Source organism: Peromyscus maniculatus, chromosome 14 (genome assembly GCF_049852395.1).
Source record: "Peromyscus maniculatus bairdii isolate BWxNUB_F1_BW_parent chromosome 14, HU_Pman_BW_mat_3.1, whole genome shotgun sequence".
Taxonomy (NCBI): domain Eukaryota; kingdom Metazoa; phylum Chordata; class Mammalia; order Rodentia; family Cricetidae; genus Peromyscus; species Peromyscus maniculatus.
In genome coordinates, this window is record NC_134865.1 from 59,893,726 (window position 1) to 59,918,469 (window position 24,744).

General features: G+C 40.3%; 1 protein-coding gene across 1 annotated transcript in view; it reads right to left on the minus strand.

Moving 5' to 3' along the window:
* The window catches only part of Sptlc2 (serine palmitoyltransferase long chain base subunit 2), an 85,011-nt gene that overhangs the window by 27,206 nt on the left and 33,061 nt on the right, over positions 1-24,744 (minus strand). Inside the window, exons 4-8 of the mRNA XM_076551150.1 lie at positions 23,673-23,821; positions 15,862-15,986; positions 10,407-10,500; positions 5,136-5,241; positions 3,823-4,042 (exon numbers count right to left, since the gene is read on the minus strand). Coding sequence (XP_076407265.1) covers positions 3,823-4,042; positions 5,136-5,241; positions 10,407-10,500; positions 15,862-15,986; positions 23,673-23,821 — 694 coding nt within the window. The remainder of the gene's footprint in view (positions 1-3,822; positions 4,043-5,135; positions 5,242-10,406; positions 10,501-15,861; positions 15,987-23,672; positions 23,822-24,744) is intronic.

The following is a 24,744-nucleotide window of genomic DNA, read 5'->3' on the forward strand; positions in this document are numbered from 1 at the left end:
TGAGCCATCTCTCCAGCCCATAAATCTTTAATTTTTTAAGACGTATTTTATGTATCAGTTTTGTGCCTGCACACGTATATGTGCACCAAGTGTGTGTGTGATGCCTACCCACTCTGGAACTGCTGGAAATCAATATGTGGGTGCTGGGAGCTGAACCCAGAATCTCTCCTAGAACAACGAGTACTCTTAGCAGCTAAGCCAACTCTCCAGATCTTCATTTTTTTTTTTTTTTTAAGATTTATTTATTTATTTATTATGTATACAGAGGAGGGCGCCAGATCTCATTACAGATGGTTGTGAGTCACCATATGGTTGCTGGGAATTGAACTCAGGACCTCTGGAAGAACAGCCAATGCTCTTAACCTCTTGAGCCATCTCTCCAGCCCCTCCAGATCTTCATTTTAACTTTTTTTGTTTGGTTGGTTTTTTTGAGACAGCCTTCCTCTGTGTAGTTTTGGTGCCTATTCTGGAACTCACTCTGTAGAGCAGGCTGGCCTCAAACACACAGAGATCCTCCTGGCTCTGCCTCCCGAGTGCTGGGATTAAAGGCGTGTGCCACTGCCGCCTGGCTTTTTTTTGTTTTGTTTTTTGTTTTGATGGAGTTTCTCTGTATAGCCCTGACTATCCTAGAACTCAATCTGTAGAACAGGTTGGCCTCAAATTCAGAGATTGGCCTGCTTCTGCCTCCTGAGTGCTGAGAATAAAGTCATGCACCACTACTGCCCGGATTAAATCTTTAAAAATAAAATATGCACAAGCATCTGGTGTACTACTGGGTGTGATAGGACATGCCTATAATCGTAATGTCTGGGCGATGAGGCAGGAGGATTGCAAGTCTAAGGCTGGTCTGGGCTATAAAGTGAGACTATGTCTTAAGAGAAGCGGGTAAGCAGTAGCCTATGTACCAAAAACAAACAAAGAGATACAAAGTATAACTGTGAAATAGGTTGTTCTTCTAAAACTCTCAAAATTGCACCTCAAAGCACAAATATGTTACAACAATTCTGAAATAACACCCTATATGATTTATTATCCTTTAATTCATAGCAATATATATTACTTAAAAAAGCCAATTAACTTCCAAAGTAGACTTTGTCTCATTAACAAAAAGGTAAAAATTAATAATGAAATCTATCAGCCTGATCAGAAGCAACTGAAAATGCGTCTTTCTAAAAATAATCAATTATCAGAAGAATGTCTCTCTTCTGTCATCACATCTGTTCGTTCAAGTCTTCCCAGGAAAAGTCAGACAACGCAGAGGTAACTGGATGGACAACTCTAGAAGAACTGACTAGAACAATCGCAGGTGGTTAGCCTGAGGCCATGCCTAGTGAGAGGAGCCGTGTGTTTTGTTAGGACATTGCTGCCTGCAGAGATACCCCATGCACAGCACGGACTGAAGTGTTCACAAGTGGTATGCGACCTTTCGTACAGTGGATGGCTTTTGTACACACACTTAACTCATGGCAAGCGTGGCACGACACCTAAACACAGAGGAGAGCACTGACGCTGGGCAGCGAGCAGCTTTTGATCCCAGTACTCGGGAGGCAGAGGCAGGCGGATCTCTGAGTTTGAGCCCAGCCTGGGCTACAGAGCGAGTTCCAGGACAGCCAGGGCTACACAGAGAAACCACCACATTGAAAAACCCAAACCAAACACACACAAACATTTTCCTGACTTAAGACTTCCACAACGTCTGATCAGGTCATCCTACAAAGTCTAACTGAAGTTTGTTTCAAGGCTAACTTGAGAAAATTCTGCTTCTGGGTGATCTAAGTCTAATTCATTCTATCCACCAAATACCCGTAAGTATTGAACAATGTGATATTAAGGAAGGACAGAACCTGGTATCAGGTCAGATTCCTCTCATGCGTGGCTTCCTTTCCAATAACACCATCTTTCATGTAGTCCATAACTGCTGGGTCCATCCCACTCATCAGAATTTCCAGGGTTTCATCTGGCTGTCTGATTGCCCAACTCTGGCGAATGCAAAGTACACAAGTAACTGTGGCCAGAATGTGTGCGCCCCATAATCCACTGGAGAAAACTGTACTACAAAATTCCGTTTCCCCCTGGAAATGCTGGATGCAGGTAGGTACTCTTGACAAGAAGGTCTGATGGAATTCTTTGAACTGAGTGAAACCCAGGGAAATCATCAAGAGGGAACTAGCTGCTGTTCTTCAGCTTCCTGCCTGCTGGCTCGTGTCAGTATCAGCACCCCATCCCTCCCAGAGCACTCCCTTATGACCCGGGGTGGCACAGGGACCCTCAGATCCCTGGTCTATGCTGCGCTGCTGTCAGGGAACCAAACCCCTAGCAGCTTCCTGGTCCTTTCAAAAAATATTTAGCTTCTATCAGATGAGTCTAGAGAACCACCAGAAACCACAGAAAACTAATTCAACTAAAACTCTTTTCCTACTGCTACTTCTGTGGGTTGTTAGAGTTGTGTTACAAAACTTCAGGTTCCTCTAACTACAATTTTATGTTACGTTTTTAAAGATTAATAAAAATGTCCTTGCTTTTGTTACTGTTGCAGGTTAATGCTGAACATGTGTCTGTTGGCAGCAGAGGCAAATACGGTTGGTTCCCTCTCTTGCCAGGCATGGTGGTAGCCCTGGGCTCTCCCATTAGGGTAGGGCAAGCACTAGTTAATGACAATAGCCACAATGCATACACTGAGAAGGACTATTCTTTAAGGCTCCAACTGCTTAGTTTTAAGAGGAAATTCAGAGCATTTATGAGTGTGGTGCTTGGCATACATTTCTTAATATTACAACAAGTTTTTCTTTTCTGTCTGAGAATCAAATTGAGGTCTGAACACACGCCAGGCCCAAATTCTTTTTAAGTCACAGTTTTATAGAAATACAAGCCACATTCTACCATAGTCACCTTTGTAAAGGGTACAATTCAATGGATTTTGGCTTAGTCAGGGTGGTGCAACCCTTATCATTACCTAATTTTAGAACATCTTCATCACCCTACAAGGAAACGTCATATCCATAACAGTTATTTTCCATTTCCCCATCTCCTTAAGCCCCAGCAACTAATCTACATTCTGTTTCCATACCTGTTCTAGATAAAACAAGCAAACACACCCCAAAAAAAGAAAAGAAAGCCATTGTATAATATGACCTTTTGTGATTCACTTTAGTTAACATGTCTGCAAAATGCACCTGTGTTGTATCATAGGCACACATCATTTTTAAACCATTACTACATTACAAGCCCCCCATATTTACTTTTACTGATAAGGAAACTAAAAAGTTAAAAACGCCTTCCCTAAGGTCTCACAAAGGCAAAATACATTCAAATGCAGATAGTGGCCACGATTTTGCATGGATTCTTAACTGCCTTAGAGGTCATATGTAATTTTAAAGTTGAAAAAGAGATGCTTTGTAGTGTATTAGAACTAACAAAACCTCTTCTTGTTTGTGCACTCTGATCTACCATTCCCACTGGCTCCTGTGACAACCCTTGGAAAGTGTGAGCACAACTCAAACCCAACAGAAGACTGTGGCAAACAGGAAGCACCACTGTGTGCTCTTTTACAAAAGAGTGTTCTATAGCTCAGACCAGAATGTAGTTCAGAAAGAAGCTCAAATGAGCAAACAACAAACAATGAACAGAACCAGGCTTCAGCTCAGCTAGAGACATCAGAGTCCCTCCCGGGCATCTGAAGTAGCAAGTCCACCAGCAGCAGAACATGAGCCACAAGCACACCCAGGATCCCCACATCCCAGTTCAGGACCCCACCTACCAGACAGTTCCCAAATCAAGAGACTTTCCCAATCTCTAATTGGCCACTCTAAAGGCCTGTTTTACCTTCTTGCCTCCAATGTATCCTCCAGAAGCACCGAAGCTCTTTGTGAATGTTCCCATCATAACATCTACATCCTCGGGATCTAGGCCAAAGTAGTCTACCACACCTCGCCCTGAAGGGCCAAGCGCCCCAATGCTGTGTGCCTCATCCAGATACAAGTATGCCTTGTACTTCTTCTTGAGAGCAATCACTTCAGGAAGGCGAACAATAGATCCTTCCATGCTGGCAAAATAGGGTTAAAAAAAAAAAACACATACACACTGAGACTTTTTAACTTTCAAAATTAGCAACTGGTCGCTTTATTTTTAATGTTTTGAGGTTATTGCTTTTCAAAATAAGTCTGAAAAGTCCACCTCTGGTTTTAAACTAAGTTACGTGGTATATGGACTTGGCAAGAAACAGGAGGTTGACTTCTCAGAAGTAAGTGCCACATTATAATTGGTTTATTTCACAACAAAAGAATTAAAGTTACAGTAGATTATTTCTGTTTGCTTTTGTGGAGCTAGGGATTAAAGTCGGAGCCTTGCAGATGCTAAGAAAGCACTCCACCACTGAGCCACATCTCCAGCCCACAAGAGTTTTCTAAAGCTTGCAATTACAAGCAATATTAGACTTTGTATTCATTATACATGCCTTGACATCCTGCCCAGGATTCCTTCAGTGGATTGTGGCCTAGAATATGCCTTATATATCCAAGTTGCTTTTGGTCATGGTCTTTATCACAGCAGCAGAAATCTAAGATAGGCTATCCAAATTAACAAAAGAAAAACATCTTAAAAATAAAATATAGCCTGGCATGGGGGCATATGGCTGTAAATCCCAGCACCCAATGGACAGAGGCAGAGGCAGAATCAGGGTCAGTGTAGGCTACATGAGAACATACCTTTAAAAAAAATAGTAACAAAAAGTAACTTATTTTTACTTATTTTGATGTTTGTTTTTTGCGGGCCTCATGTCTGCTAGACAAGAGAGCAACCACTGTGCTCGGGTCTTGCCATGTAACTTGCCCTGGGTGGGCCTCAATAGATGGTTCACCGTCTCAGCCTCATGAGTGCTGGAATTACAGGTATGTACCCCCACATTTAGCTTTAACATTTGTTTTTGATAAATTAGAATCTTTTATGTGTAAGCTTTTCATAAACAGTAGAATAATAACCTCTATAGAAGGATCTGGAAGCTGTGTACTATACAGACTTAAAGATCTTTGGCCTCAGGTCTCCTTAGTTCCCAGAGCGGACTAGTCTAGCAAGCCCTTAGGCTGAAAGCTTACATAACTACAGGCCTAGGCCATAGTCAAGCACAGGAGAATGAGTACCTGTATATGCCTTCCACAAGGATGAGGATTTTCTTCCAGGGCCTTCTTGTCCGAGGCTGCCCATAAACAATGGCATCTTTCAAAAGCTTTTCCAAGCTTTGCATATCTATGGCACAAAGAGAGAATTCAGTCCCAAAGTATCTTTTTCCTAACAGAATTAGAAAAACGTGAATATATATTTCTTATTCAGAAGCATCTCAGATAGCAAAGGACATTAGCGTAATTAGAACTGAGCAGAAAAGATATTAAGATATTGCTTCATTAACTGACATCTAAATGTGACAAATGTTCAAAGCTTTCAACAAGATTAAATGACTGGTCATCGATTGCTTTAGTTGGTTAGATAGAAAATGACAACTGTTTTAGGTTAAATTCTCTGCCTTTGATTTAGCTTTTTTGTGTTTTTAAAATCAAACCACATCTTTAATCCAAGTGATTCATTCAGAAGAAATATATAAAGACCAAGCAAGAGTAAGTAAATCACCCCAAATATATGTTCCTCCTAAAAAGCCAATGGCATGGGCATGGAGAGACTGCTCAGGGTTTTACAGCACTTGCTGCTCTCAGAGGACCCAGCTTTGATTCCCAGGACCCACACGGTGATTCACAACCACCCAAAAGTCTAGTTCGAACGGATCCAATGCCCTCTTCTGACCTCTGTGAGCACCAAGCATGTACGTGCAGGCAAAACATTCACACATAAAATAAAATAAATATATCTTTAAAAGAAATGGAAACATGGGGCTGGAGAGATGACTCAGAGGTTAAGAGCACTGACTGCTCTTCCAGAGGTCCTGAGTTCAATTCCCAGCAACCACATAGTGGCTCACAACCATCTGTAATGAGTCTGGTGCCCTCTTCTGGCCTGCTGTCATATATGCAGTATACATAATTAAAAAAAAAATAAAATCTTTACAAAAAAAAGAAATGGAAACATGAAGATAAAATAAATACATCCTATTAAAAAAAAAGTAAACATGGAGAATGAATTTCAAAATGCATGATCTATTTTCTTTTACCCAGGATGCATTCAATAGTTGTTTATTAAACTGCCTTCTCTTTGTACTAGTTAAAAATACACCAGTTTGGTACATGCATGAGTCTAAGCTTAAGCCAGCTTGGCAATCAGTTGAGACTGTTCCACATTTACTCCATCAGCTTGGGGCTATCACTAATAAGGACCATAATTTTCCTCTTAAATGCTTTGAACTCCACTGTTCCCATCTCTATAGACTTTATACTTAAAATATTTGTTCTGAATGACATTCAAAACACTTCTCCCTAAAATCTAAGCAACATTAACTCTGAGGTATATGTCATGCACTAGAGTGGGAGAGCCCACACTGTAAGCTTTGATTCTGTGTTCTTTCTCTACTGCTCATTACTGAAAGAGGGGTCAAAACCATATGGCTTTGTCCTTCTTATAATCGAACTCTGATTGTCTTTTGATAGGAAAGGGTAGTAATGTGACAAGAACACACAGCGGGATAACCAGAGGTCGCCAACTGTGTCACAGCTTTCAGTGTGTGCCGCACAGCAATCAGCCGGCTGCCTGACAGGAGACAAGTCAGCCTGTACTCACTGCTGCTGTTTCCTGTTTAGATACAGAAAGGGGGGAGGTAGGAGTACGCAGTGCTTCAGCTTTCGAACAAAAGAGAACAGGAAAAGGAAAGCTGAATGTGGCGGGCATGGCTGCAATCTCAGCACACAGGAGGTTGAAACAGGAGAACCATCGTAAACTCAAAGACAGCCTAGGCTATATAGTAAGTTCCAGGCTAGCCAGTGCTGCATAATAAGGCCCTGTTTCCAAAACAAGCAAGCAACAAGAGTGAAAAAAGTCTACAAACTTTAGACAAAGGGAACTATCTACAGCAAGAATGCTTGCGCAGATTATCTACTTGGAAAACATTTTCCATCTTTCTTCCATTATACACCCTATAAATTCCATGTACATTAAAATTTTAAATATGTCACAAAATCTTAAAGGAAAATATGAGAACAGACACCCTTTAATGAAGAAGCATTAAATACAATCTAAAAGTCAAAGATATATATATATATATATTTTCGAGACAGTTTTCTTTCTCTGTGTAGCTTTGTGCCTTTCCTGGAACTCGCTTTGGAGATCCACCTGCCTCTGCCTCAGGAGTGCTGAGATTAAAGGCACACGCCTTTAATCCCAGCACTGGGGGGGGGGGGGGGCAGAGGCAGGCGGATCTCGGTGAGTTCGAGGCGAGTCTGGTCTACAGAGTGAGTTCCAGGAAAGGCGCAAAGCTACACAGAGAAACCCTGTCTTGGAAAAAAAAAAGAAAAAAAAGAAAAAAAAGGCATGCGCCACCACTGCCCGGCAAAAGTCAAAGATATTTTGATGAGTCAAAATAACAAGACAGTTAAATAAAAATAGTATTACATAAAAGGACAATATAAAAAGTTCCTAAAATCAATAAAGACATCAGCTGATAATAACCAGCTTATAAAGAAATATCTACAAATACAATAGCTGCATAAAATAATTGCTCTATACCTAAAAAAAAAACAAATAAATAACACCCAAAACATTGTGTCCTTATTAGGTTTAGAAAGATTTAAAATGGTACATAATGGGCCATGCTGGCCAGGGAGTTCAAGCAGCCAATGTTATACACCTTTTTTCACTGGGCACTCTTGAGGATGCTGATAGCGATCAGATGATTGTGTAAATATGTGAGTGTAGTGCTGTTTCTAGAAAGGATTTAAGATTCAAACAGAGGAGCTGACGAGCTATGGTATAGCTGGACACATTACATTTAAGGATAAGAAATAGTCACAGGTATGGACAAGAGGTTCACAATATTTATGGTTAAAAGTTTCACAACAACAATTAAAAGGTCTGAAATCACATACAACAAAACACTGTTCCAGTCTCACTGTAGAACATTTTACATAAGAAAAAAAAAAAAAAAGAAGTAAGTTATTGTTTTCCAACCCTTCCCTCCAGAGGTACCTCAAATTAAAAATCCTTCGGCTTCAGCCTCCCAAGTGCTAGGATTACAATCACATGCCACCACATTCTGCTTTTATTTCATTAAAGAGAATGTCTTTTTAAAAGACTGGACTTTAGCTGCATTGTACTTTCCAATTATGAATCTAACAGGCCTAACATTTTGGTATATATTATCTACAATTTCATCTATATATACATATTTTGGCAAGAGAAGATATTTAGAATACAGCTGGATGACCTTTCTCCCTATATGTGTTTTAATTTATGAAAACTATGATTTTTATAAGTTTTTAATAAAAATCATTTTTTAAGGGCTGGAGAGATGGCTCAGAGGTTAAGAGCACTGCTTGCTCTTCCAAAGGTCCTGAGTTCAATTCCCAGCAACCACATGGTGGCTCACAACCATCTGTAATGAGATCTGGCACCCTCTTCTGGCCTGCAGGGATACATGCAGGCAGAATATTGTATACATAATAAATAAATAAATCTTAAAAAAATGTTTTTTAAGATTATGATTTGTGCACTTTAAAATTTTTTTCAACTATGATTTATGCACTTTAAAAACAGTGCACAAAAGTATTTCCACTTAAGAAACAAGTTTTAGCTTGAAGACATCATTCCCTACCACCTTTGTATATTATTGTACAGAACATTTATCTGTTTTTTTTCTTGTACGTGTGTGTGTGTGTGTGTGTGTGTGTTATGTATGTATATATTTGTGTATATACACACGTACAGGTACATATGCACATGTAGTATTTGTAGAGGCCAGAGGTTGATTGTCATGTATCTTTCTCAATCATATTCCACCTTATTTTTTGAGACATGGTCTCTCCCGAACTTCTAGCTCACCAACTGAGCTAGCCTGGCTAGCCTCAAAGACCTGCCTGTCTCCACCTCCCAGTGCTGAGATTCTAGGCATGAGGTGCCATGCCCATCTTTTTATATGAGTGCTGGGGATCTGAACTCAGGTTTTCACACCCGTATGGCAGACACCTTACAGAATGAGCCATTTCCCCAATACTGTCTGTTATACCTTTTTTTTTTTTTTTTGGTTTTTCGAGACAGGGTTTCTCTGTGTAGCTTTGCGCCTTTCCTGGAACTCACTTGGTAGACCAGGCTGGCCTCGAACTCAGAGATCCACCTGCCTCTGCCTCCCAAGTGCTGGGATTAAAGGCGTGCGCCACCACCGCCCGGCTAATCTGTTATACCTTTTAAAAAAATTAAGATTTATTGTTATTATTAATTATGAGTGTGTATGTCTGCAGGAGTGCAAGTATCTGTAGAGGTCAGAGAGGGTGTCAAATCCCCTAGATCTGGAGTCACACGTGGTTGTGAGCAGCCTTTAGTGGGTACTGGGAACTAAACTCAGGTCCTCTGTAAAAGCTGTACACACTTTCCACTGAGTTATCTTTCCAGTCCAAACGCTGTTGTTGTTGTTGGTGTGTGTGTGTGTGTGTGTGTGTGTGTGTGTCTTGTGCTGTGTGTGACGAAAGGTGGGGAAGGCCCATACCACAGCAGAGTGTAGGGTAAGAAGACAACTTTATGGAATCAGTTCTCTCTCACCCAGGTTCCAGGGTTGGAGGTCACATCATCCAGTTTGTGTAGCTAACTCTTCCCTCGCTGAGTATCTTGGTCCCATCTGTTGTATTTTTTTTAATTGTCCGTTTAACTCTTCACTCATCTTATTTACTCTTCCTAGTGCTATGACAAGACACACTACAGGTATCGAGTTAATGTATTTGAACAGAGATTTGTAAACAAGGAAGTGCAATGGAAAACTTAAAAGTCAAATCAAGGGAAGTATAATTTGCAAAAAGGAATCCAGTCAGCATATGTTCTATTCCTTCATAGATAGATAGACAGATAAAGACATTGGCCGGGCGGTGGTGGCGCACGCCTTTAATCCCAGCACTCGGGAGGCAGAGCCAGGCGGATCGCTGTGAGTTCGAGGCCAGCCTGGGCTACCAAGTGAGCTCCAGGAAAGGCGCAAAGCTACACAGAGAAACCCTGTCTCGAAAAACCAAAAAAAAAAAAAAAAAAGACATAAACACATGCTCAAGCTGACCTCAAATTAAAAATCCTTCGGCTTCAGCCTCCCAAGTGCTAGGATTACAATCACATGCCACCACATTCTGCTTTTATTTCATTAAAGAGAATGTCTTTTTAAAAGACTGGACTTTAGCTGCATTGTACTTTCCAATTATGAATGTAACTTTGTCATCACCACCACTGTAGCAAAGAATATCAAACATTAAAGCCAATGGCGAAGCCTAGGGCTAACTCACTGTTGTGTTTGAAGATTCGAATGGTTGCTCCCGACAGCCTGGCTCCTAGAACCAGTGATGCATGGTTCAGCTCATCACTCAGAATCAGGCAACCCTGAAAAACCACGAGTACAGGAAGGTGAGTTACTAACAAATGTTGGTGATAACGGGTTCTCAAAGATGCTTTAGAAGCAGATGCAGAATCCTAGCCTACATAGAACAGTTTCTTCATCCTGTCAGTTTAAATATCCAGATGTACAGCAATATGTTCTTATTTACACCTAAAATCTAGCAGTCTTTAAAAGGGTCTGGTATCTTTGATTTGACAGAATTTTGATGTAGCCTTTTGTGAGTAATGGCAGCTGTAGAAATAGTGCTTTTTCCCTTCACTATTAACATGTCTTAGTTCAGGGAAGAACCTATTTCTAAACCCCAAGTCACCGAGTATGCAGGCTGTGGTTTAGCCTCCTCAAATCCCGGACAGACTTTAACACATACACTAAGGAGAGAGCAAAGCCTGACACTCTTGGTGATTTAGTTCTCCCTCACTTCTTACTCTGCCATCTCTCCTGGGACCCTGCTAAAATAAGCACAGAAACAGGGTTTTGTCTTTTAAAAATGGCCTCAACAGGGGTTGGCTGAGGATATAAAGCTCAGTGGTAGAGTATTTGCGGAGCATGCAAAAAGGCCTTGGGTTGGATCCCTGACACTACAATAAACAAACAAATGAATAAACAAATTTCTATGTGAAAATCATCTCAAAAAACCCCAATGGCCCAAACAAAAACAACTTAGGCAATAATGGTATTCATAGCTGGGAACAGTACTGCACGACTTTAATCCCAGCACTTGGGAGGCAGAGGCAGGCATATCTGAGTTCGAGGTCAGTATGGTCTACAGAGTGAGTTCTAGGACAGCCAGGGCTACACAGAGAAACCTTGTCTCAAAAAAAACCCAAAAAAGTTTAAAAAAAAAAAAAAAAAGGTACTAATGTTGGATTATTTATTACACAAATGAGATATTCAAGAATCCATACTGATATAAAGGAGAAGCAACAACTCTTCCACAAAACTCCAATGAATAAATATAGAAGGAATGAGGGGGAAAAAAATCACTCCAAGAATACCAAAGCAATTAACTGTCACTGGCTGTGCATATCCACACTAAAATTAGTATATGAAAGTTTAATAAAAAAAAAAAAACACTATTTACATAGTCCTGAAGTTTCTCTACCACAGTAACTGGTAACTACAAAAGGAATAGCAGTAAGTTACAGTAGAAAGTCTTGCCTGATATCTTAGCCAAGGGACCAGGGTTTATTCATATTACTAGTAATAGATAGTGGCACCATGTACCTTATACAACACACTGAGGTGAATGTCATCAGTTGTGACCACTCAAGCTAAGAGACACTCTATAAAATAAGGACCAGCCAGCACAAGGAAGCCAGGAAGTCCACTGGAAAAGAGTGGGAGCCCCAACTAAATGAATGTGGCCCCAACAGAAGCCAGGGCAGAGACTGGCAATGTTTAACAGTAGACATGAAACGCGTCCTGCATCTGTCAGTGTCCTGGGTCACAGTAACTTCTGGGCTCTGGGGAATGCTGCACTGGAAAGTAAGGTCCTATCATAATGGGAAGCGGAGTGAAGGCCATGGAGGACTCGGTACCCTCTGGAGCTCTTGTCTAAGTCTAGATTTAAAGAGCGGTAGGGTCATTCTTTTATAAGCCACCAGTCTGTACTGAGCACGCACAGCTCTAGTTTAGTGCACTTTAAAAGAATTCTCCTAACACACATAATTCAATTTCCTTCTCCTTCCAGATAATGTATTTTTCAGGCAAAATTTGCAAGGCTGTTTTTCAGAGACGCTAGTCAACATTTTTAGGTTATCAGTCTGGCTTTTTTCTTGTAGTCTACTGTGAGATTCTATGACATAGTTGGTTCAAAACTAAAATGATATGAAATACTAGGAGGCAACATCTAAGTGCATATGCTTTAAGCAGTTTGTTAAGGAATTTTAAGGCATTATTTTGTTATAATACATGAAATAGGTACTATTATCATTTTCAATTTACAAAACAAAGTCACTCTTATGTGGTGGTATTGTGTTCCCCAAAATATTGTGCACCCTAATCAACTTTTCTGGAGTCAGAGAACGGAACAGCCACTAGATACAGAAACTAGAAAATGGTGGCACTCACACGTTTAATCCTAGCACTCCAGAGACAGAAATCCCTCTGTGAGTTCAGGGCCACATTGGAAACAGCCAGGCATGGTGACACATGCCTTTACCCAAGAAGTGAGCCTTGAATCCCAGGGAATGATGGCAGAAAGCAGAAAGATATATAAGGCGTGAAGGTCAGAAACTAGCAGCATTTGGCTGGTTAAGCATTTGGCTGGATAAGCTTTTAGGCTTTTGAGTTGCAGTTCAGCTGAGATTCATTCTGGATGAGGACTCAATGGTTTCCAGTCTGAGGAAACAGGATCAGCTGAGGAATTGCCAAGGTGAGGTAGCTGTGGCTTGTTCTGCTTCTCTGATCTTCCAGCATTCACGCCAATAACTGGCCTCAGGTTTGATTTTATTAATAAATACCTTTAAGATTCACTGCTGGGCGGTAGTGGCACACGCCTTTAATCCCAGCACTTGGGAGGCAGAGGCAGGCGGATCTCTGTGACTGCGAGGCCAGCCTGGACTACCAAGTGAGTTCCAGGAAAGGCGCAAAGCTACACAGAGAAACCCTGTCTCGAAAAACAAAAAAACAAAACAAAACAAAAAAAAAGAGATTCACAAAGCTCCTAATTTTAGACCATGTGTCCAATCAGCCTTTAAGCTGAACAACCAACTTAGATTCAAGATCAGATTCAAAGAATTAACATTCTTAAGAGATCAAATAATAGTTACTACCATTTCCACTCTAATTTGGAAGATGATCTTTAAGGTAGTCCCTCTTCCATGTTACTACAGGAGACATCTAAATCTAAACAATGATTTACTAGAGTTCACGAGCATACGGGAAGATGAAAAGTGAGGTCAATTAATCTTCTAGTGTCAAAAGCACTAAGAAAGTCCAAGTCAGAATTTCAGGTTGATGCTGCCAAAATGCAGGATGGCAGTGTATTGCTGTCAATGGAAGGAAACACACACTAGTCTTTCAAAGAACTTGTCCATGCTGTACGGGCTGCTGAACAGACCGCGTCCTATGACTTCCTTCTTATCCTGTAAGTCCACAGGATCTACAAAGAAGTCATTTCTTTCACTCCTGCCTCTCTCTGTTTACCCTGATGGGTCTAGTTAGATCTGGCTGTTTTATTCGTGTCTCAAAGAATCAGCTTCAGTTTCACTGCTTTCCCTAAAATTCACTGACTCTGTAGTTGTTGCTACTGTATATTTCCTGTTTACTTAGTTGGGTGTGGTTTGTTTTTATTGCAATGTTTTAATTTTAGATGTATTTATTTTATGTGTATGAGAGTTTGGCCCGCATGTATATATTGTGTACCACAGGCATGCCTGCTGCCCGTGCAGTCAGAAGAATACAGTAGGTCCCTGGAACTGGAGTTATGGGTGGATGTGGGACACAATGTGAGAGCTGGGAATCAAACAGAAGCCAGCAAGTACTCTTAACCAATGAACCATCTCTGTAGCCCTCTTTTTTATTTCTTAAGATAGAGAAGCTTTTCTTTTTTTTTTCCCCCTCAAAATAATCATTTAAAATGAGTACGTATCTCTGGAGGAAGGCACATACCCTCAACTTCAAAACCCCAAGTGTGTTTAGAATTATATATGCCTATGTGTATACTGCTTTAGTGATTTGTGACGTTACATTTCATTGACTATTTTTTATTTTGCCTTGTTTTTTCTTCAACTTCCAAAATCTGTGTGAATGATTTGATTAAATTGCACTGTGGTCAAAGAACACACTTTAACAATTGTGGTATTTCCAAACATATTAAAACTGATTTAAACCCTAAAGTACCATGTATCCTGGCAAATATTCTGCTGCTGTTGGCAAGTGTTTAGGAGGTGTCTAGGAGGTTAGCAGACTGAGACTGTTTTCCCAGTGGTCTGTACCCATGACGATTCTTGTTGACATCATTCTTGCTGCTACCCACTGTTGATATCATTAACTGCAGTACTGTTTCTCCACAATCCTTTGAGTTCCATCAGCTTCTGCTTCCTATACTTTGAAACTATTATCAAGTTCCTAATATATCTTGATTAATCAACTCTTTTGTATTATATTATATTCTTCATCTTCACAATATTCCTTGGTCTGAAATTTGTTTATATTAAAATAATAACTTCAAATTTTTCATTAGTTTGCAGCTTTTTTATCTTTTCTTTTCCCTTGAAGGCTAGAGACCAAACCCAGGACCACGTACATGCTAAGCAAGCATTCTTTACCTATTTAACACAGCCTCTACTCCCCACCTCTAATGTTGATCTCCAGTCTCTGGGCTTGAGAAGTCCTCTTGCTTCAGCCCCTCAAGCGGTAAGGATGGCAAGTGCATGCTGCTGTGTCACTGTCGTCTTTTTAATGTTCATATCTTTATATTTCAATAGGTTCATTTGATAGTAGGAGGCTGACTAGTTTGAGCTTATCTAAGAAGGTCTACCATCTACTTCAACGTGCAAATAAATCAGCTACATTTTTGTAATATCAATACAATTGGGTTTAAATCTCTTACATTGCAATTTGTTTACTATTTGTCCCATCTGTTCCTTACAGAATCATACAGTTATAACTGAATTAGAGTTACACTAACCCGTTTACAAAGGAAACTTTAAGGATTAGAAAAGCAATGTGACATGTTCACAGCTATAGATAGGTTTGACCATATAGTCAACAGACAAGCAAAACTCAAGTCTGAGGAAATCCACTGCTTCTGTCTATGTGCCAATTCTAAACAATCATGCTAAGATGTAAAACAAACACACACACACACACACACACACACACACACACACACACACACACACAAAGGAGAAAACCACCTCAAGGATTCTTTTCAAGCTGACAGTGCTGAGCAGCTACATTTAGAAAGGATTTTACCTCTCCTTACTTTAATTCTCACAAGTTCTATCATAGTATAGATATGCAGAGATATAGATACACACACACACGTTACATTTATATATAATTTACCTATATAAAGGTAAATGCATTCTTATATTTATACTTAAGCAAAACTATTAACTTTCTGAATTAAACCCGTTTCATAATTTTAATCTTTTGGCATTTATTTTCATCAGAATTCCTTCAAAACTGTACAGGAAGAGAGAAGGACCATGGGTTCTAGGAGGAAAATTCCAACCAGTATTGGCTCTGCAAGATATACTTGTCAAAAAGCTGTGATGTAGTAGTATCTTGTAAACCGTGCTTAGTCTAATGTTAATAATAACTCAGCTGGATCTGAATGTGTATCAGAACAAAAGAACATATGGATAAGAGAACTGCTACAAGTGATGCCATCTTACTTTGCCAACAAGAGCAGGAATGTTCATTGAATTTGTTGCAAATCCCATGCCATAGGTCATAGCAGCTTCCACGCCCAAGAACCTTGCTACCAGTTTCTCTAGTTCTTCATGCTTGTCCAGGTTTCCTGCATGGAGAAGTCAATTAATAAAATCAGCATCATCCTCAATTTTAAAATTAGTACTTTATTAAGAGAAAACAGGACAGCAAGATGGATCAGTGGGTGAAGTCACTTGCTGCCAAGCCTGACTATCTGAGTTCAATCCCTGGAATGAACATAGTAGATGGAGAGAACCAACTCCTGAGAGTTGTCCTCTGACTCATACCACACATATGCATACATGCACACAAACATTAATAAAAATATTTTTAGCAGGGTGGTGGTGGTGTACTCCTTTAATCTTAGCATCCAGGAGGCAGAGGCAGGTAGATCTCTCTAAGTTCAAGGCCAGCCTAGTCTACAAAGTGAGTTCCAGGACAGCCAGAGTTGTTATACAGAGAGACCCTGTCTCAAAAAATAAAAACAAAAAAGAAAAAGAAATCAATCCATGTGTTGTAATGTTTTCCAAATAAGTTCATGAAGAGACTGGTACTATAGATAGCAACAGCTATAAAAACACAACAGCTGATACATTCATATTCAGCAGCTCTGGGGGAAAAGGAAGACTACTAACTCACGTTTTCACGGTCTAGTCTCAGATCTAAGCCCTAAAAAATCTAACAAAGTTTGTGCCTACATTTTTGAAGTCGCCAGTCATACACAACAGTATTAACTGGCTTGTTGTAAAGACAGAATATAGAGAAAGGTAAACACTGGAGGATAAGAAGCTAAACAGCAGAATTATCAGCAGCGCTGCTGGCCAGCTAAGGTGCCATCTGTGTCCATTACACCATCCATCCTCAGGGATAATGGCTCACTTGAAACCACGTGGAGCACACCTATTCGTTTTCAAATGATTGGTAAGTTTGGTTTTTTTTTTTGTTTGTTTTGTTTTGGTTTTCCGAGACAGGGTTTCTCTGTGTAGCTTTGCGCCTTTCCTGGAACTCACTTGGTAGCCCAGGCTGGCCTCGAACTCACAGAGATCCGCCTGCCTCTGCCTCCCGAGTGCTGGGATTAAAGGTTTGCGCCACCACCGCCCGACAATTGTTAAGTTTGTATTGTGACTACCACAGTGGTTTTCAAATCCCTAATGACTGAATGATTTGCACAGAGAATGGATACTGAAAAACGGAGATTGTGAACTTGAATGCTATGTATCATAAGACTCGTTTTTTCACCTGCTGAACACTAACAATACTTCCTTATCTATCTTATGACGTTGTTATAAGGACCAAGATAATATGCTGGTACTTTACAAAATTCACAGTGCTGTGGAGATACACAGTACTCACTATATCTGATCGCTCTGTAGCTCTCTCTTGCCCATACCACTGACCTAACAGCCTGTGATCTCTCAAGCTTCAGCTACAAAACTTACTGTAAAGGTGGAGTTTAAAATATTATATTAAATGGGGCATTGGTGGCACACGTCTATAATCCCAGCACTTAGGAGACAAAGGCAAGTAGATTTCTGAGTTTGAGGCCAGCCTGGTCTACAGAATGAGTTCCAGGACAGCCATGACTACACAGAGAAACTGTCTTGAAAAACAAAAAAATAAAACAAACAAAAAAATTCTATTGATATTTTCTGTTGAAAAGCAACACAAACTAACTCCCAAACACTAGAAGGACAAGAAGTAAAACTCCATTTATGGATACTTATAATCCTTAATATAATTGGTGAAAAATGAGAAATATAAGCATGGGTAATGTCAAAGGGTGAACTGTGTTTCCCTAAAAAGATATTCTGAGGGGCTGAAGAGGCAGCTCTGTGTAAAACAGATGCACAGCATGTACAAGGCCCAGAATCAGATTCCAGAGCCAGAACAAAACAAAGTTCTAGCTCCTTTTCCTCAGAATGTAGCCACTTTGGAAAGTCTTCACAAAAATAATCAAGATAAAATAAGGTCAATGGGACTGGGCCAATAACATCCTGGACAAATAGACACACACCGGGAGGCCCAGAAGACGACAATGTCTGACACACAGGAAGACAGCCACGGCACCACAGGCTAGGGAACACTGAGGTGCTGTCAGTGAGCGTGGCCCGCCAACATCTTGATCTCATACTTCTATCCTCCACAAGTCCCTGTTTCTCATTCTTTGCTATAGTAGTCCTAGGAAGCCAACAGAGTTGGGCTTTGAGAGAGAAAGGCTAAAGCTATGTCCTTACCAAGTAGAAGATGATTTGATGAGAGATGAGTACACTCACTGCATGAACTCCAGAAAGGCTTAAAGCGAGAGGCAGCAGTGATCAAGGCAAGCAAGGGTTAAGGCTAGGCTACAAACATGATATATAAAACACACAAAGCTGCCGGGCGGTGGTGTGTTTTATATATTTATATATAACAAAAAAACAAAACAAAAAACAAACAAGCAAAAAAAACCCCACAAAGCCAGGGATGGCAGAACATATCTGTAATCCCAACACTTGTATGAGGTCACAAGTTCAAGGCTATCCTGGGCTATATAGCTGCAAGACTATCTAAGCATGCCTCACCCCTACCTCTTAATCCCAACTCCCAAAAACCATAAACTCTCATTGCTGATGGGACTATACAATAGTGTAGCTGCTCTGGGAAGCAGCTCAAAAAGCTAATCATAGAATGACCATGTGATCTAGCAATACCACACCTAAGTACATACCAAAGAGAAATGAAAATGTTATTTCCAAAATATATTCTTACAGGCAAAAAGAAGAAATAAACCAAATGTCCATCAGAGATAAATGGATAAACATGTGATATATGCAATGGGTTGCTACTTAGTCACAAAGTAGAATGTCATGCTGATGCAGTCTATAAAGTACGAATGCATACTACATACAGATAATCTTGTGAATATACACTGAGTGAAAGGAGTCACACACAAAAGGGATCTGCGGTTGGTGTGTAAAATGAATTTAAAAATTCCTTAATTAAAAAAAGGCCACAATGTTATATAATTCCATGTATATGAAATGTCCAAAGGAGGCAAATAAAGACTGTAGACCACTGGTTGCCAGTGAAGGCTGGTGGGTCAGTCAGCTCTATCAGAGGGAATGAAAATATTCTAAAATTTAAACTGTGGTGACGGCTGCCATCTCTGTGAACATTCTAAAAGACTATGAAGTATACCCTTCAAATGGACAAATTATATGTCATATAAATTATATCTTAATAAAGCCTTTAAGGCAAGAAATAGAAAGTAACACACTGTCCCTTCTAAATCCTGCACAAGCAATCAAGTAATTCTGCCTTCTTTCACGCCCACAGTAAAAGGACATTATTTTGAATTTCTGGGCTTCAGATATTGAAGTGTGTGTGTGTGTGTGTGTGTGTGTGTGTGTGTGTGTGTGTGTGTGTGTGTGTGTGTGTGTGTGTAATGCCAGGTTGTAAAGGTGAGGAAGGGCAAGTTTATAGACAGATCTGCCCACTCAACATCTCACTAACAAAAGAAAAGAAAAGGAAAGGAAGACAATTAGGGGATAAATACTAAGAGTGTGTACATGGTTTTCAAAAGCAAAAACTAAGAAAATATTCAAGAGAGTATTATAAAATCAAAGGATATGGGTCTTCAATTTGTAAGGATCCACACAAACACCAAGACAGTACAGCTTGTGAGGGAGAAAGATTCATAACAAGCTAGAATAGGAATTTCATGATACAATCAAAAGAAATAAGAGGTCTTAGAAACTAGAAACTAGGGAAAAAAGCTCAAAAAAGAAAAGATGTTTTCTCACATGCAGACTCTAAATGTAAATGAATTCATCACATGGAAGCACAATAGGGGCTATTTGGAGGGAAGGGGGAGACGGAAGGAATGGGGAAAACGAGGATGGTAGTGGGGCACAAGTATGAGCGATGTACAAGTATATGTGTGGATGTATGTGTTACAATGTAAGAATGAAACCCATTTATTTTGCATGTTAACTAAAAGTATTAAAATTTTTGAGGCTTCTAAGAATATGCAAAACAAACAAACACCCAAAAAAAAAAACAGCAGAACCCATTTCTGCAGGACCACAGGCAGCAAGCAGACTTTTCATTACATGCCTTTAGATACTTTGGGGATTATTTTTGTTTTGTTTTGTTTCTTTCTGAGACAGGGTTTCTCTGTGTAGTTTTGGTACCTGTCCTGGATCTCTATAGACCAGGCTGACCTCGAACTCACAGAGATCCGCCAGGCTCTGCCTCCCAAGTGCTGGGAATAAAAGCGTACATCAACACTTTGGGGATTATTAACCATGTTTATATATTATTTATCCCCATCATGGGTTTCTAAACAACAAAGTCTTCTTGGTTAGAAACTTGGAGAGAAAAAACTACACAAAAACACTGGGAACCATAACCATAACAGCCTCATACTTGACCGGCCCCACTGGTCCAGAGAACAATGAGGCAACAATCTCACTATTTCAACCTCCAACGTGGTAGTGCCAGAACAACTAATCGAGTAATATATCACATAAACGACAGTTTCTGACAGCAAATTTCAATCCCCTGCTCACCCTGGGGGGCACTAGACAATGAGCTCCACATGAGGGATCTGTTACTGAGAGGAAGGTACAGGGAATAAAGAATCCAACTGGACAAGGGAAACAAAATTCCTGAAATGGCCCCTCTCAGGCCCCAAATAAAGAAATACCAGAATGTAACTGTAAAGCAGTCCCGAGAGCAACAAGTTCAAACTAAAGCAGGAGTCAGGATGGAATTACATCAAAGAAATACCTAAGAGTACACAGAGAGCTACAGAAAAGAACATGTTTCTCAAAGCTCCTCCTCTTGGGCTTGCCTGGTAAACTCAGAACTGCAAATGTGGGAAAGATGGAACTGAGGCTTCTCCAAACTAAACTGGCATGGGATCCAAGAAACAAAGTGCACAAGCTATAGTTACAGAGCATGTTCTAAATCGCCGCAAAAGGACTAGCTCATTTTTTACTTTACTGAGCTATTCTTTAATAAATGAAAACTTAGGACTTTTAGATCAAAAATGTCCACATTATATGTAACCATACACTTTAAGAACAAAGACAAACAAAATAAAACAAAAGAGAGAGAGAGAGAGAGAGAGAGAGAGAGAGAGAGAGAAAGAGAGAGAGAAAGAGAGAAAGAAAGAGAGAGAGAGAGAGAGAGAGAGAGAGAGAGAGAAAGAAAGAAAGAAAGAAAGAAAGAAAGAAAGAAAGAAAGAAAGAAAGAAAGATATATAGAAGAGAGGAAGGTAAAAAGCCCAGAGGCAAAACATAGTTAAAGAGAAATGAAATAATTTAAGTTAGAAAAGCTGGCAAGAAACAAGCCAAGCTAAGGCCAGACATTCGTAAGAATAAGTCTCCATGTATTTATTTGGGAGCTGGGTGGCGGGCCCCCAAAGAGCAAAGAGTAAAACAAGCAAACAAAAAACCCACAATCAACTACAGTCAGGAAGGAGTCAAAGGCAGGCAGATCTCTGAGTTTGAGGCCAGCCTGATCTACATAGTAAGTTCCAAAACAGCTACATACTAAGACCCTGGCTCAACCAACCAACCAACCAAACAAACAAACAAAAAACGTAACAAATGGACATCTAAGGATCCTTACAGGAGCTAAGAAAGCACACACTGGCCTCCTTCCAGGGTCTCAAAGTGGAGCAGGGAACCTCTGAAAATTTAGAGGGGAAACCAAATACAGTTTAACATACTGTAGCTCTCTCAAGAATTGACTTTTAGTTGAAATTTGCAGCTGAATATGTTCTAGGAAGAAGTACTTATGTGTCTTGGCCCATAGCAATGACATTCATATTTGAGAGTTGAGGATAAAAATCAAAGCATAAATAGCTACAGAAGTTTCCTAATAAACTTTACTAATAATATAATGGTGTTGTAAAGTTCTGTAGTGTGTACTATGTACATATGGTATGAAAAGTCTGAATGAATAAAGCAGGGGATATGAAAGGTGCATAATTCTGTTTTCTTTTTAACTTTCTCTTTATTTAATTTTAAATGCAGTATGTTGAGTGAGTTACTGTGGCAGACAAAATATGACGGGAATCCCTTTCTTCTCTTTGTACTGAGAGGTGGAGTGCCATCCCCACAGCCTGTGAACCTGGGCTGGCTTAGGGACTAGCTTTGACAAATGCAAAGTGTAGCTTCCTCTAGGAAGTCTGCTGCCAGGTAAGACATAATGTGCCAGGACCATCATGGCTCAAAGGAGCCCAAAACATATGGTAAGAACATACAGTAGTTCTTTAAAAAAGGGGGCGGGGAGTGGAATCTAAAATCCACCTTTGAATTAAAATAAGTTTCTTTACATAAGATTGTTAATCCTGGGAGCTGAAGAGACAGCTCAGTGGTTAAGAGCACTGACGATGTTGTGCGCAAATTTAATTCCAGCACTCAAAAGAGGCAGGTAGATCTCTGAGTTCAAGGTCAGCCTGGTCTACAGATAGAGTTCCCGGACAGCCAGAACTACAGAGAAGCCCTATCTCAAAACAAAGCAAACAAAAGAGCACTGGCTGTTCTTCCAGAGGACCTGGGTTCAATTTCGAGCCCCCACATGGTAGCTCACAGCTGTCTGTAACTCCAGTTCTAGATCTGATACCCCATGCAGACACGCATGCAGGCAAAACACCAATGCACAAAATAAAAATTTTAAAAAAGATGGTTAATCTTTCTCATTTTACAGATTTGTAGCAATAGTTTACATTTACTGAGTATCTATTCTGTTCCAAGTGCTTTACATGAATTAGCTTATTTACTTCTCAAAACATACCCACAGGATTATTATCGCCCTAGTCTGCCAGTATGAAGAAAGCACACTAGCTTTGCGAGTTCCCATGTAATAAGTTGTTGCAGGATATTATTTCAAGGTGTGTTACTTTTGTTTATGCTATGGAACATTTGTTTAAAAATGCAAAGATGTGTTTCGCTAAATAAAATTCACCTGCGGTCAGGAGGCTGCATCTGCAACTAGCTGACAGGAAGTGGTAGGGAGGAGCCAGGTGGAGAAGGGTTTGTAAGGAGGGGCCAGGAGAAGCAGGAGGGCTTTTTGGAGGACGTGAGCAGGGAAGGAGACAAGGTGAGCTACTTGCTATTCAGCCTCTCTGGAGAGCAGAATTCCACCTTAACCTTTGAATCTTGAGTTCTTTAGAGGGAGAAAGGTTTAGTTAAGTTCCCTGCATAACACCGGGCAGTGGTGGCGCACATCTTTAATCCCAGCACTTGGGAGGCAGAGCCAGGAGGATCTTTGTGAGTTCAAGACCAGCCTGGTCTACAGAGCGAGGTCCAGGATAGGCACCAAAACTACACAGAGAAACCCTGTCTCAAAACAAAACAAAACAAAACAAAACAAAACAAAAAGTTCCCTTCATAGCTTTGAAAGAGTTGGTACCTGAGGGAACAGAATTCGCTCCTGCTACAGTCCTTGCTGGTAGCGGTGGAGCTGCAGCTGCTGATTCGGACAGCCATGGCTTAAAAGGCAGCAACCATTTTAAAAAGGACAACAATAAGTGGTACTTCTAAGATTTACAAAATCAATAAAATCCAACAAAGTCATAAATGAAACAAATACAAAAATTTGCTATGGACATATGTACATGTAACACATTGGAAACCATCTCAAAACGGTTAACATTAACATTAGCCATCACTTGAGGAAAACAAAGTGTGGACTAGACCTGACCTAAGGCAAAAGGCAAACGTTTGTGTAGTTCTTATACTAGCACTGTACCTGTATTACTCACCCTTGGGGTCACACTTACCAATCTCCTGCCGAGTGCTGCACACTCCAGCTCCATACTCCTTCAGAACTTTGGCAGCTGCTTCCTGACATGATCCAGTGTTCCTCGCAAATCCAAGGTAGTTGTAGGAACCCATGTTTATAACACCTTTAATTATATTCCCTGTGTACCTGTGTTTCAATAGTATAGAACTTAATGATACTCCCAGCATGCCTAACACTTAAGTGTGACATACACTGGTAACACAAAAGCACCAAACACAGAAACAGAGACAATGCCATCTGTAGAGAACCCGCACAAACTCCCCACTAACAAAATCCAATGTGCACTGTGCACATGTATGACATGCCAGAGTAAAAATTACCTTTAAAAAATGTTAATTTATTAACAGTGATAAATAGTTTTTTGTTTCTGTTTTTGTAAGACAGAGTTTCTCTGTGTAACAGTCCTGGCTGTTCTGGAACTTATCTCTGTAGACCAGGCTGGCCTCGAACTCACAGATATCTACCTGCCTCTACCTCCCGAGTGCTGGGATTAAAGGTGTGTGCCACCACCGCCAGGCAACAGTGATAAAATTTTAAAGTGTGATAGCCAATATTGGCTTAGAACATTATAATAAACTAGGCTTCATTCAATATTTTCTTCTGGAGGGCAACTTGGTACTACTTATTCACTGGAAGTTGCACATGTTCTGACTCAGCAATCCCACATGTGAGCATGCACACATGAGGATCCTTTAAGACCCATTGTCCTTCCCTTCCATAGGCCCAGGGCCCAGTGATATTCCCGCTATGATGGAAGCTCAGTCAGTAAGGACATCATGGTCCAGATGACTGATGGTTCCCCATCAACCCAAGGTAGAAGTAAAGTGCTGAGGCTTTAAGTGCCTAGGATCTGGGACTTACTACCATGAGATGGCTAGGATGGCACACCTACACTGTAGAACACCATTAGTCACTACAAATAACGAACTTACAGTGGACATACACATAGGCAAGATGCTGCCAGTATGCTAGCAAATAAAAAGAGCAAAGAATAATTCATAACAGATGATCCCATTTTTGTGTATTAAAAAAGTGAGTTCGACAACAGC